The following is a 13,064-nucleotide window of genomic DNA, read 5'->3' on the forward strand; positions in this document are numbered from 1 at the left end:
GCAAGGGAAAAACAACCTGCTGGGCAAAATGTGTGCACCTCCAATAGGCACTTAGGCAGCAGACAGGTTGGCTTAAGGGGTTACAGGTTAAATTCATTCTCCCTGCGTCAGTGTACCACGCCTGGGAGCCCCAGGGTGGCCTTAAGGTGACTGACTGTCTTCAGCTCCAGGTCTGAAGAGCGGAGTATTGCTGAGCTTGTGCTTGTTTCTCTAGTATGGCAAAGTAAACCCAACGTCTTTAGGAGTTCAGCATTTAATGCTAGTGCTCAGTGATTCCAGGCTGGGAAGCTTCTATCTCAACTTTGAACTTTTTTGTTCCATAGAAAGGGTTGAAAATTTCTGGGGCAAGAAAAGGTTGCACCAATTCCCCCTTACTCCCATTTCTGAGAAACGCAACAACTTGTTAGCTCTATAGTATGTGATTTTGATTTTTCTTTGGGGAAAAAAAAAAAACCCAACAAACTATCAGAATTCAAACCAAGCTATCACAACGTTTTAAATATGAATACTTTCAAATTTTGAAGTTCTGAGAAGAATCCTGGGAGAGGAAGAAATCAGGGGAAGGGTTGAAAATATTTCATCCTTCCTACCACTTTTTCCAGTGTCTCCACAACTGCTGATCAAAAGGCAAGACTGTGTTGAAGGCAATCTGACAGCTAATAAAATATTCTGAACACAATATTTCCTTCATAAGTTACAGAAGAAGATCCTACATCCGAAGTCATTTGATGTGGAAGTATTTGGGCTGGTTTTGTTTCGTTTGTAAGTCACTTGCAAAGCGGTTCACACTGGGACTGCTTCTCAGAGTTGGGTCAAGTTTTGAGGTTCACACCATTGTAGAAATGTAAAAAAATAAAAGGCCAACAAACAAAAAAAAAACAAACCACTTTTAGAGACCGAAGTCGATATATCATTACATTAAGAAACGTTTAAAGGGTCCAAATGTCATTAAATAATTATAAATATTCTTTTAAAGTTATATGATGATTCATGTTCGCAAACAACCTCAAATTTTATACACTTATAATTTAAAAAAATATAAAAAAGAATGTAGCTGAACACAAATACTATGCATACCATTTTGGCTCTAGTAATATATATTGCCGTTTCCATATTTTGCATAAGTAATAATGTTTCGTTCTTAAAGGTTTTGGTTTTCTTTTTTGGTTTTTGGCTAATCAAAGGCAAGACGAATGGATACAAAAGCAAAAAGGAAACCCTGGAGCTGTCTAGCCTAACTCGAAGACTTGTTCTCTTTAGGTACCCAAAAACAAAACAAAAAAGGAGTGAACAACGAGAAGTTCCAACTGTTATCTGCAGCAAGGCTCGGTCAGAGTTTTGGGACAGCTATTTTCATCTGAATGTGACATAGTAAATTGGAAGCAACTTGATCTTTGCTTTCCTTCTTATGTGCACCAATACAAGCTAGTTGAATTGCACTAGGTGTGTGAGCAGGGTCCCATACGTTGTATGATTGCAACTGTATCTGGAGTTCATGATGAGTTTTTAAAAATGAAAGGGAACGCAGCCTTTGCCTTGCATCACCGTGTTTGTCCTGGTAGCTGGGGAGTCCATTCTCTCCTCATTGGCAAAAGAACTCACTATTCATTACCATGCTTGTGACAAAAAAAAAGTGGGAAAGTGGGGGTGATTTTTTTTTTTTTTGTGTGTGTATAGAAAGTACATTTTAAATATCAAAGAAGGAAAAACGGTTCCAAGAAAAAAAAAAAAAAAAGCTTTGATCCAAATAAACTGAAACATGGGTGGTGCTGTGTTGGTTAACTCTTGTGTTATTTATGGCCGTTATCATCCCATCTACACAGTTGCAAACATTGGTAAAATCTATCAATTTTTTTTTTTCTTTCTTTCTTTTTTTTTTCTTTTTCTTTCTTTTTTTTTTTTTTTTTTTTAAGAAAAAAAAGTAAAACAAAAGCCAGGCACTTCGTAGTTTGTCGACCGTTTGGGTTTTTGGCTCGCAGAGGTCGGGCCGGGCAGAAGCAATCTCAGTACGGCCTCCAAACGGACTCATCCATCCTGCCACTAGAATTCAAAACAGTTGGGGAGCTGCTGTGGCTGCCATCCGCCTCCACACCGTCACTCTGGTTGGGCAAGTTTGGGTTTAGCAGCGTGCTGCCGTTGGACGTGGTGGTGCACGGAGGAAGCATCCTGGAAGGGGAGCGGTCCCCTCCCGGCACCATGGGGAACTGGTACGATCCCGACGAAGTGCCATAGTAGAGATATGGAGTGCTGCTGGTCTGGAAAGGTCCACTTTGGTTTTGGGAGGAGCCGGGGTAGGGTGGTGGCAGGTAGGTGTGGTAGTGAGTGGTTGCGGACATACCCAGTGACATGCCTGAGGTGACGGGCGGTGTATAGGTAAAGGTGGCTGGATAGTGCATTCGTGGGTTGGAGAAGCGGCTCTCAGTGAGGGATGAAATGCTTGTGAACTGCCTGGGATCTGAAAATGGGCCCAGCTCGGAAGCACCTAAAAAATTATAACAAAAGATGGGGGAAAACAATTCCGTAAATACCATTTTTTGTATCAAGTGATGATAGAATTTAATTTATTTTTTTAAAGAAAACCCACTTCTTCTGGTCCCCAAAAGAACAGCAGATCATACCCAGTAACACATTGCAAGGAACAGAGTCATACACCTCTCCTACATGCGCCGGGCCAGAATCGTCCCTGCTCTGACTCCACCGATGTCAATGGAGGAGCGGCACTGCCAACCCAAAGCGTGCTGAGTCGCAAGTCAGGCCCCCCAAAAAGCATCTCAAAAATCAAGATCTGAAGAGAGCCAAAAATATCAGTGCAGAGTCGAGTTTGATTTGCCTTCTGCTTTCTGAGCTTTGAGGGCGTGCACTTGGGTGACTGGTGTCCAGCTGTTCGCCGTGGCCTTGATGGAAATGAAAGCTGGGGCTCTATGTCAGCACGTGCCCCCAGGAGCTGAGGCCGTAAGAAAAAATGGCAGCTGTGCAGCTTGTAACAAATGTGTGGCAGCTGGCAACACCGAGTTAGCTGCCCCACTGACCCCAATGGAGTTACACTGGGGTGCCCGAGCCCCACTCCTTGTCCTAAAGCCACCTGCTCAGCTATCCTTATGAGTAGGAAATTGTATCTGCTGCATCTGAGGGACTTCAAACTGGGCCGGGATGCTAAAATGATAGGAAAGATGCAAATTTTCCTCTTCACTGTCTATGGAAAATTACAAGCCCAGTACTGACTCTGCTACTGAAAGAAGCTGTTTTCCTATATAGCCCGTGCAGCCTGCTTGAAAAAAGACCACACAGTTTAGGGCTACTGTAAATGCCTGGATGGTAACGCTGTGAATCTGATTCTAACGCAAAACAGGGGTGGGTAAACTCATTTTGCCTCATTTTGAATCCCACATCAAACGCCCAGAGTTCAGGAGCAGAACGGAGAAGCAAATGTTAGCAGCTTGGAGACTGCAGGGTGGACAGGAGAGGGGAAAGGGACGGCGGGAGTTTGTTCTGATAGCCAGAGAAGCGGGGAAACAAAAAAGGGTGTGGGGAAAGGGACAAAGGAAAACAGAAAAAGCCCAACTGAGAAGTGCAGTGCAGAACAGAGGCAACCACTTCAGCCAGTACACGGCAGGCAATGAATATGTGTGAATGAGAGAGATGGAGAGAGGAGGGTATAGAGAGCAAAATAATCGCAGAATCAATTTCTCACTGCAGACACAACTACAGCTCTCCAATACTTTAGACCCAAGGGCTCACCCACCTCTTGCTGAACTGCCATCTGATTTACTTAAAAGGAAAACGTGGGCTCTCCTAGGTGCCAACCGATGTGCCAAACACCGAAACCCCACACAGCCTGCGTGTGAAAGCAGCAGTGCTATTCCTTGCCGACATGGGGGGCAGCAGACCTGCAGCACCGTGCAGCCCTCTGCAGCCCTTTGCCTTTGCAGCCGCAGGTTCAGCAACCCTGCTGCCTTGCAAAGTTTTGGGATTTAAACCACCATTCTCCCCTGCTCTCCCAGCCCCTTTAGCCTATGCCTCCAGTTCAGTATCCTACCAGACGATACCCCGGTGGCAGCGGGGCAAGCTTTGATACAGGATGGATTCAGGCTGAAGATGTGGGTCACTGCCAGTCCAGAGTCTGACCCACCGAGCTGCAACCCAAGAGCTGCAAGGTACCAGCTCACAATATTGAGAGCACAGGGTCCTACACGGGCAGTAAAGGCCCAATCTTAACTCTGGTGACAACGTGATTACTATTATCTTTATCTGGAACCGAATCAGTGACCTAGGGGTGCATGGCTCTGTCTCCATCATCACCCACAACAGCGTGGAATGTAATATAACTTGTACCTTCCCAGCAAACACTCTGCTGCTTGATGCAACTGCTCTCGTTCCCAACTGCAAACAATACCCAGAGGCGATACCACCCAGATTCAAAGCTGTAATTTTGGAACTCAATCCTGTATATTGTGAACAGGTCTGATACGTATCTGGAAATATAAGGCCAGAACATAATTTCCCCAGCTGCTCAAAATACTGAGTTTCAATCTGCTACTGCTTACACTCTTTTTTTCCCCTTCTTTTTAATTGTTATTGCAACTCTCCCAACATGAACAGAGTTGCTTTTAGTTTACCCTGATAGAAGCTAAACAAGACTTCTACAATCAAAGGAGAAGTGGTATGAGTGCAAGGGTGCAGAGGAGCAACGGCATTTTTGGTTTCTTTGCAACTGATATCTATATATATTTATATTTATAATAAAGGGCTGCCCAGGGAGGTGGTGGGGTCATCGTTCCTGGAGTGTTCAAGAAGTGTGTAGAGGTGGTACTGAGGGACGTGGTTTGGTGGGAAATATTGGTGGTAGGTGGATGGTGGGACTGGGTGATCTTGGAAGTCTTTTGCAACCGTGGTGATTCTATGATTCTGTGATTCTACAATTATCAACACAATAATTAAAAGCCAATCTCATTTTCAGGTCTAGATCCAAATACTGCCTGGATGGATGCATGCTCTGTATGATCAGAACTGTGCACATCATGCTTAGGCGTTTCTAGGACAGACCTCCTTACACACCCCAGCAAATTCACACTGGTTTTACTGTTGATTGTAAAGCACAGTCTTATCCACCCAAAGGCCAAATAACCATAATGCTTCCTTATCTTGCTCATGGCTGTGCCTGCACCACTCCCACACCACACTCACACCTCCAACCTTCCCTCTGCCCAAATGCCTTTTGCTATTTCCATAACTTCCTGCAATAGGTTTTGTTCCTTCTTCAGCCTTCTGTATCCCCAGTGTGTAAAGATATTTTTTGGAGACCAGAAGAAGTTTTCTATGGTGTTTATCCTAAAACTCCTTTTCCAAATTACTCTGGAAACCTCTTAAAGAGAAACCTCTGGAAGAGTTTCTTGCTGTCCTCACTGCTATGCCATCTCCCTGATGCTGTACCACCCTCCTGCCCCTCCCCTCATGTTAGGGCTGACTTTGGTTCTGACTTGCAAACCCCAGCTGCATATTCATTCATGCATGGTTAGCTCTTTGCTGGGCTGGGAACATAAGCAGCTTTCTGGGTATGGCACTACTTTGCTATATCTACTTGCACACAAGCAGCAGCGCTGATTGGCAATATAGCAACATGACAGTGCAAGCAAATAATTCATTTACTCCTCTCTCCAGCAGGATTAAAGATTTATGCTAATTTTTCCACTGTCAGAGCAAGAACATCATTTGCATCTGTGAATTCCCACTCTCGTGATAGCGTGTAATAAATGGGTGAAGCACAGAACCTCCACCCTGCGCTGTGGCCACAACATTGTGAAACCACGTTCTGCACAGAGCATCGCCTTTCCTCCTTGCTGCCAGAAACACAGTGACGAGCACAGGGACAGATCTTCTTGCCCCTGTAACATCTGATCCACTCACAGTGTTTGTCAGCACCAAACCGAACAAAACCTTTATGTTAGAGGGTAACCTCAAGAGGCACTGGCACAGGTTGCCCAAGGAGGCTGTGGATGCCCCATCCCTGCAGGCATTCAAGGCCAGGCTGGATGTGGCTCTGGGCAGCCTGGGCTGCTGGTTGGCGACCTGCACACAGCAGGGGTTGGGACTGGAGGAGCGCTGTGGGCCTTTCAACCCAGGCCATTCTGTGATTTATAGGTTGGGACACACATTTTCTGAGGGACACAGGCTAAGGATAGAAGCGTGGTAACGCTAACATGCCAATACTAAGATTATGTAAGATACTATGTTGGAGAATACTTTGCCAGTGTGTTTCAGATTTAGAATAAGAACAATTAAAATTCCATGTGGTTTCACTTATTTTGATGCAGAAGCCTCATTAAAAACCCTTGCCTTGGGAATTTGCCAGCAGCCGACTGAAATGGCTTTGCGTTTGCATTTGAAATCCTATTTTACCTGCTGCAGCTTTGCAGCTCCTCTGCTCAGAGCAGACCATGTGCCCCAGTCACTTCTCTTTTTCAGGTTACAGATGCCAGCCATTCACCTTTATCTGTCCACGAATAAGCCATGCTTGCAGAAAACAAGTCAACAAATTTCTGCCAGGTTTACAGCCCTCGGACCAATCACTTCCAATTATTAAAGATCATAACGAACTGTGAATAGATTAACTCCATGTTGGCGCAGCAAGCTGCCATCAACTTGAAGGAGCTACAGGATCACTCCATAACTTGAAAATGTTGCACATGGCTCTGTCATTTCTGCAGTTTGCTTTGTCTCTTTATGCTATAAGGCATCACAACAGAGCAGAAGGACCCCTGGCTCACTGCATATGTCTGATAGGGAAATACCTATCCGACTGAGTGCTGTGGTACTGGAAGTCAGTGAAGAGACTACCCCAAGGCAATGCAGCTCCGTGCAGCTAAATACATTGACCAGTATCACCTGTACTCGTGAATGGTGTGTGCAGCCTGGCCTGCCTACAGCTGCTCATCCCACCTCGATGAGACACGCTGCACCCTTCACATGAGGAGTCAGCTTTCAGCCTCACACAGCTCTGCCAGACGCTCGATGTTCTGGCTCAAGGTCCATGCTGGGCGCCTGGCTTGGGCAAAAACTGATTTATGCACTTATTTGTTTTTAAAATTTCAGCTGAAACTCTTCTGCTGGGAAAATATATATATATTGTTTTGCTAATCTTAAGTTCTGTGCAGACTTCCTTTAAAAGGCTGTACCAGTTCCACACTTTGAAGTAAGGATCTGAACTCTGGAATCAGAGTGACTTTTGTGTGAGAGATGCTGCCATGCAAACCCAGCCAAATATGAACAAATCACAGACATTCTGCCTACAAATGGGCAGAAGAGGCTGTGCCCCTATGCAGACAGTTGCCCACAGACTGGGATGAAGTTCAGGACTGCTGAGTCTCGCTTTCAGAAAAGCCAATGAACACCAGTGGCACCATGGGACACTGCACCCCATCCTCGGGTCTGTCCCCACCAAGACCCAGTTGGTGAGTGACACAGCCCATGTCAGAGCCATGGCCCCAAAGGGCGTGGGGTGGAACCACACAGAACGGTTTGGGAAGGTGCTCCTCTGCAAGGTTTGCTTTTGTTAAGGGTTGTGAGAAGCCATGAACAAAGCTGGACACAAACGTGTACAGGACAGAGCTGGAAAACAGCATTACAGATAGCTCTCTGCATGCATCACAACACAGGGGCACACAGATCTCCTCTGGACACTTATCAGAACTGTATAACAAAGATGTTGTATATTTATCTCTACAAGGAGCAGTAAGTGACTTTACATGTCAGATCCAGTCTCGGTGTTCTTTTTAAAGCAAGCTCCTTCTTTCTTGGGAACACTGCACTGCAATGAACTGTATACAAGTACAGAAATATTAGAGCAGAGCCCATCAAGAAATTCTGAATTCCTTCCTCAGTGAAAAATTCAGTGCTCTGTAATAAGCAAGGCCTGGGGAAATGCAAAGAACAAGAAGAAAACAAAATATTGAAGAGCTGCTCATTAAGTTCACACTGTCCATCTCATGCACTGAATGAGACAGGAATCCCGTGGGAAAAGCATCATGTGATCCCGTAATTAAAATCTGCAATATAATGCACAACCAGAATGAGGCTGATTTCATGTTGTGCAGGCAATGGAAATGCTGTGATTTCCCAATTTCTGAGTGCTTTGTTTCAGCCTCCAGAACCCTCAGAGCTGCATCTGCATGGGGCAGTGCTGGTTTTGTTTTGCTCTCCTCAGGTATCCTCCTCAGCATGGGGGAGGTTTACTTCGCCCTGCATTTTGTGACATCCTTGTCCCTACACACCAGCATTTAATGGAGGCACGACGGTGCTCCTGGCTCCTTCCAGGCAAATCTTCAGTTCCAAAGGCTCAGCACCAACTTCTTTCTGACTGCACCCATGGGATGCTCCCAGGGATTTGCAGACATCTCCTCTTACATCAGTTCCTGCTGTTGCTGCGAGTGCTCAGCTCTGTGCTGGAGCTCTGGGCCATTCCTGGCACCCACCTGTCCCCAGGCAATTGGCCATAAGGCCACCGCACAGCACCCAGCCCTGCCCACCCCACTGGCTGTTGGGTTGTCTGTGGAAGCTTTTATCATCTGAAATGGTGTGTTTTCAAATGCCTTTTCCCTTGCTTAAAAAAAAGGGGAGGGGGAGGAAACATTTTTTCTTCCCTTCTTCCCCCCCATTTTTTCCACCTGGCAGCAGCCAGCAGGTCTCCCTGCAAACAATAGCAGCAGGAGAGGTGTGAACTGCCCCCTCTTCCCCTTCCTTCACCTCAACAAGGTGTTAACTTCAAGGCCTAGCTGGGACCATTTAAACCGCAGATTATTAAGCACAGCAGTCTCACAAAAGCCAGGGGGGAATGCTTTAACCCCTTCGGAGCCTCACACTGCACACACAAGGACCCAGCTCTGGTGCATCTTCTCTAGCCACCCCTCTGCACCTGCAGCATGCTGCTGCCTTCTGGAACGTGGGTAGCAGGGCTTTGGCACCTAAATCCCACTGATTAATTGACAGATAGATGTTTTCACTGAATTTATGCCACAGCACCTAAGACCTTTGGCTGGGAGAAACACCCCATAAATAACGTAATTAGCAGCGTCCATTAAAGCAGCATGCATGCAGCAGCAGAATGCTTCCCAAACAAAAATGTTGCACTGCTTAACTGCAGAGTTAAGCATTAAGATTTCTGTGCTGTACCAGTCTGGGCTCTGGCACAGAAGCTGGGCTGGGTGGGATGCATGCTGCTGGAAGGAGGCGACGCTCTTCAGGCACCCAACTGCACCTCAAGAGAGCTTGACACGAAAACATGGAAATGGTGGGTAGAGCCCATCCCACATGGGCCATTGGGAACAGCTGGGAAAAATCCCAAGCCAGCATCACCTCATCTACAGACATTGCCACTGGTGAAGCTTCCCCTGTACAGGAATCACAAACCTTTCTAACGGGAAGCATGGGATGGGGGCAAACTGTTGCACTGCAGAAACACATCCTGGGCTCATGGTGTGGCTGCTGGGCTGGCATGGTGGGGAGCTGCCACGTTCCATGACCACCTCTGTGTGCCTTCAGCCTTGGGTTGTCTTCAAGTGGAGAGGAACCGCTGGAATCTCCAAAGCCCCCCTAAATCTCAGGCCATGCACGTGTTACTTTGGGAGCAAGAAGTCATATTTCCTGGAAATAAGTCTTTAGCAGCCCTGCTGCATGGCACAAACATGCATGCAGGCGCACGTTGCTCACCATTCCGCTCTCTCCCACTTTTGCCTACTGGATTTCAGCCGCTGCTGGTTTTTGCAAGCCCCAGACCAGATGCATCAGAAAGAACATTTGAGGCTTTTCTTGGATAGCAACCTAAGCACAGTTGTATACATCAAGGGAGTGAAACCACGGGGCTGAGATCCATGATGAACATACAGCAATGGAGAACGTCAGTACAAGAATCCCATACAAATCCAGTGAATGGGAAGATAATATACATTGGGGCTGGCGGTCTACTCTATTACTTTTTTTTTTTTTTTTTTTTTTTTTAAGAAAAATGTGCCTTAACTGTCCAGTATAAATATTTGTTTCCAATGTTGTCATGAATTGTACTTTTCCACTGCATGCTAGCAACTCAGAAATGCCATTGGATCCGTTGTACGGGGCGGGCGGCGGGAAGGGAAGCCCTTGGCACTTCTCTGTACTTTCACCCTTTAAGCCCCTCGTTTTCCTCCCTATCCCAAATTTCGTTTCACGTCCTGGTCAGATAAAACGAGTCCCTCCCGAGGATGAAGGACAGAGGATTTCTTGCTGCTTCTTGATTAAGAACTTTTAAGAATCCGGGAAGGAAGATATTCTTTGAAACTGGATCTACTGTAGGATGGGAGCCAGCACACAGGACACCGTGTCTTTCAGAAAGGGCCACACACAGTGCCACTCCAGTCATATGACTTCTCTGTCACATCCTGAAGCCATTTCCAGCTCGTGTGCGAGTTTGTACTCCCATTTAGAAGAGGATGGGATATATTGGGAACACACATATGGAAACACTTTCAGGGAATCAGTTTCCATGAAATCCATAATGAGCCAAGTGGCTTCAGATGTGGCAGCATGCCTCAGATTAGCCAAAAAAAAAAAAAAAAAAGAAAGAGAGAGAGAAAGAAGAAGGAGGACAAATCTACCCTTTCAGTCCTTATTTCAGTTGTGAGGCAGGGAAAAAAAAATAATAAAAAAAAGAGAAACCACTAATGACTGATGGCTACCAAAACAGGGAGCCACAAAAATACAAATACTGCAAGTGCTTCCCCCCGCCCCAACCAGTGGCACTGCCATCATGGCCCCACAGCTCCCCCCAAATCCCCAAATCCCCAAATCCCTGCTGGCTCCGGGCGCCGAGCTTGTGCCGGGACTGTGTGTGTGTGTGCATGGGGCGGGAGGGGGCCTGCCCTTTGATAGCATGTGTGAGTAATTAAGAGCATTTCCAAAGCTGCAGCTTGGTGATAAGCTGTTCGTTAAGCACATCTCTCGAGAAGGGAGCCCTGGACAGCTTGGTATTGTATTAAATGCAGAATTGGTGGCCCTGCCTGCCGCAGGAGGGTTGAGCTTCATCATCCTTGAAGTCCCCTCCAACCCCAGCCATTCTATGTGTCTGATTCTATGTTCAGGAGGGATGTGTCCCCTGGCACTGGGCAGGTTGTGCCTGGGTCTGATTGAGATGGGGAATTTATGGCTGGGGTGATGTGCTGGGTGCCAGGCAGGGCGGTGCATCACCCACATGGTGTGCCCAGATGTGCTCGGTGATGGCTACCAGCAACTGGTACCAAAGGGGACATTTGGGGCCATGAGGAGAGCAGCTTCCTCAACTGAGCTGGTGGGATGCTGAGGTCATTTCTGGATGGCTGAGGAAGTGAGAAGCACGGGGGAATGAGCACAGAGCGGCAGGAGTTCAAACAGCAACCGGATAGATGCTACGTGCATCCCTACGGCAGCTAGCCGCGTTTCAGTCACGAGAAAATAGCCAGGAATTTGGCTGCTAACGGGGGCCGTATCCTACAAACCCTACTTTTCCTGACAAACAAATGACTCCACAAATAGTCCCTCTGTTTTCAATAGGGTTATTTGTGGGAGGAGGGACCACCCAACACGAGAGCATCGGGCCCTCGCGCCGCAGCATTCGGAGACCTTCCCGGGCGGACTCGGCACACACAATCCCCGCAGCCTGCAGCCTCCCCTGGCTGCTGGCCGTGCTGTTCATACAATGCTCTCCTCCGCTTCCGCCTGCAGCAGCAGCGCTGCCATTTGTTGCTCCGGAGGTTCTTTCCACTGGAGCTCTGCTCACTCCACTAACTCGAAACTTCTGCATCAGGGAGAAGGGCTCTTTGAAAGTTTTGCTTGGCTTCGCTTTCAAAGCGGTGTCTGTATATTTTAGAATATGTAGAATTTTCCTTTGATTTAGACCTCTCTCTCAACAATAGACAAGAGAAGATTTCTCTGCCGAGCGACTTAAACAAAAACAAACATATTTTGGTTACTCGGGCCTTGTTCTCAAAATGCTTTTTTTGTTTTTTTCCAGGGAAAAATCAAACCCTACAAATTGTTATGCAACACAAAAAAGCCCTTAAACTCACAGACAGAGATAGGCTGATTCTTTCCCTTCTGACACAAACTAAATATTGAGCACAGAGGAAGAAAAGCCGTTTCCCCAGCCCCCAGACGCTGACAAAAGACGAAACCTCTTCATCTAAACAATGCAAAACACGCTGTCCTCTAAAAGAGCTTTTTTTCCCTCCTTAGCTGTCAGCCCTGCCCACCCCCAGGTCTGTCCTTCCCCGGGGATGTGCTGGGTCTCTGCAGGCCAAAAAGACATGCTCACTGCGGGCCAGCAGCTGGGGGCTGTGCAGGCATTCTGAGCAGGAGCTGTGCCCAGACCATCAGCCGCTCTGAGGCTGAACAGAGCTTAACTCATACAATCATAGAATCACAGAACGGCCTGGGTTGCAAAGGCCCACAGCGCTCCTCCAGTCCCAACCCCCTGCTGTGTGCAGGTCACCAACAAGCAGCCCAGGCTGCCCAGAGCCGCATCCAGCTTTTGACGCTATACACCTTTCTGTATCAAGGTTAGAGGCACTGGATTCCTTTTTCTATTCAGCGTTGCATCACTTCATATGACTTTCAAACACATTTCGTAAAGCCGGTGTAAAACCCTCTGTGCATTTTTTCATCTATTCCAGACCTGGTCCAGATTCTTTACTAAGTTAAGGCAAGCTGCTGCAAGCTAAGGCTCTGTCCATCCTAAGCTCATCCACACAGCATTTCCATTCATAAGTTGAGCTGAAGCTTCAACCAGCCCAACTGTGAATGCTTCTAAATACATGCTTCTTCCCCAGGCTGTGAAGTCTGAATATGGTTTTTATCCTCCCAGGAAACGGGTGATGAGAAGGAGAGACAGGCTTTGGTCAGTAACAGCTCGCACTGCAAACACGCTCAGGGCTGTTTGCTGTACGGCACCTTCTGCTGTGCCACGAGCAGCTCAAATCACTATTGATGTCTAAACTTCAAATCAAGGTAACCACGTCTCAGATAAACCACAGCAACAGCCCACGTGTGGGCTGAGCTCATGGTGA

At 47.0% G+C, this 13,064-nt stretch overlaps 1 protein-coding gene across 2 annotated transcripts in view; it reads right to left on the minus strand.

Moving 5' to 3' along the window:
- Positions 1 to 1,716: 1,716 nt before the first annotated feature.
- Positions 1,717 to 13,064, minus strand: part of RUNX2 (RUNX family transcription factor 2) — a 151,327-nt gene continuing 139,979 nt past the window's right edge. For both annotated transcript variants that reach the window (XM_048935348.1, XM_048935347.1), the window contains one exon: positions 1,717 to 2,482. In XM_048935348.1, coding sequence (XP_048791305.1) covers positions 2,004 to 2,482 — 479 coding nt within the window. In that variant the 3' untranslated portion in view covers positions 1,717 to 2,003. The remainder of the gene's footprint in view (positions 2,483 to 13,064) is intronic.

Source organism: Lagopus muta, chromosome 2 (assembly GCF_023343835.1).
Source record: "Lagopus muta isolate bLagMut1 chromosome 2, bLagMut1 primary, whole genome shotgun sequence".
In the NCBI taxonomy this organism is placed as follows: domain Eukaryota; kingdom Metazoa; phylum Chordata; class Aves; order Galliformes; family Phasianidae; genus Lagopus; species Lagopus muta.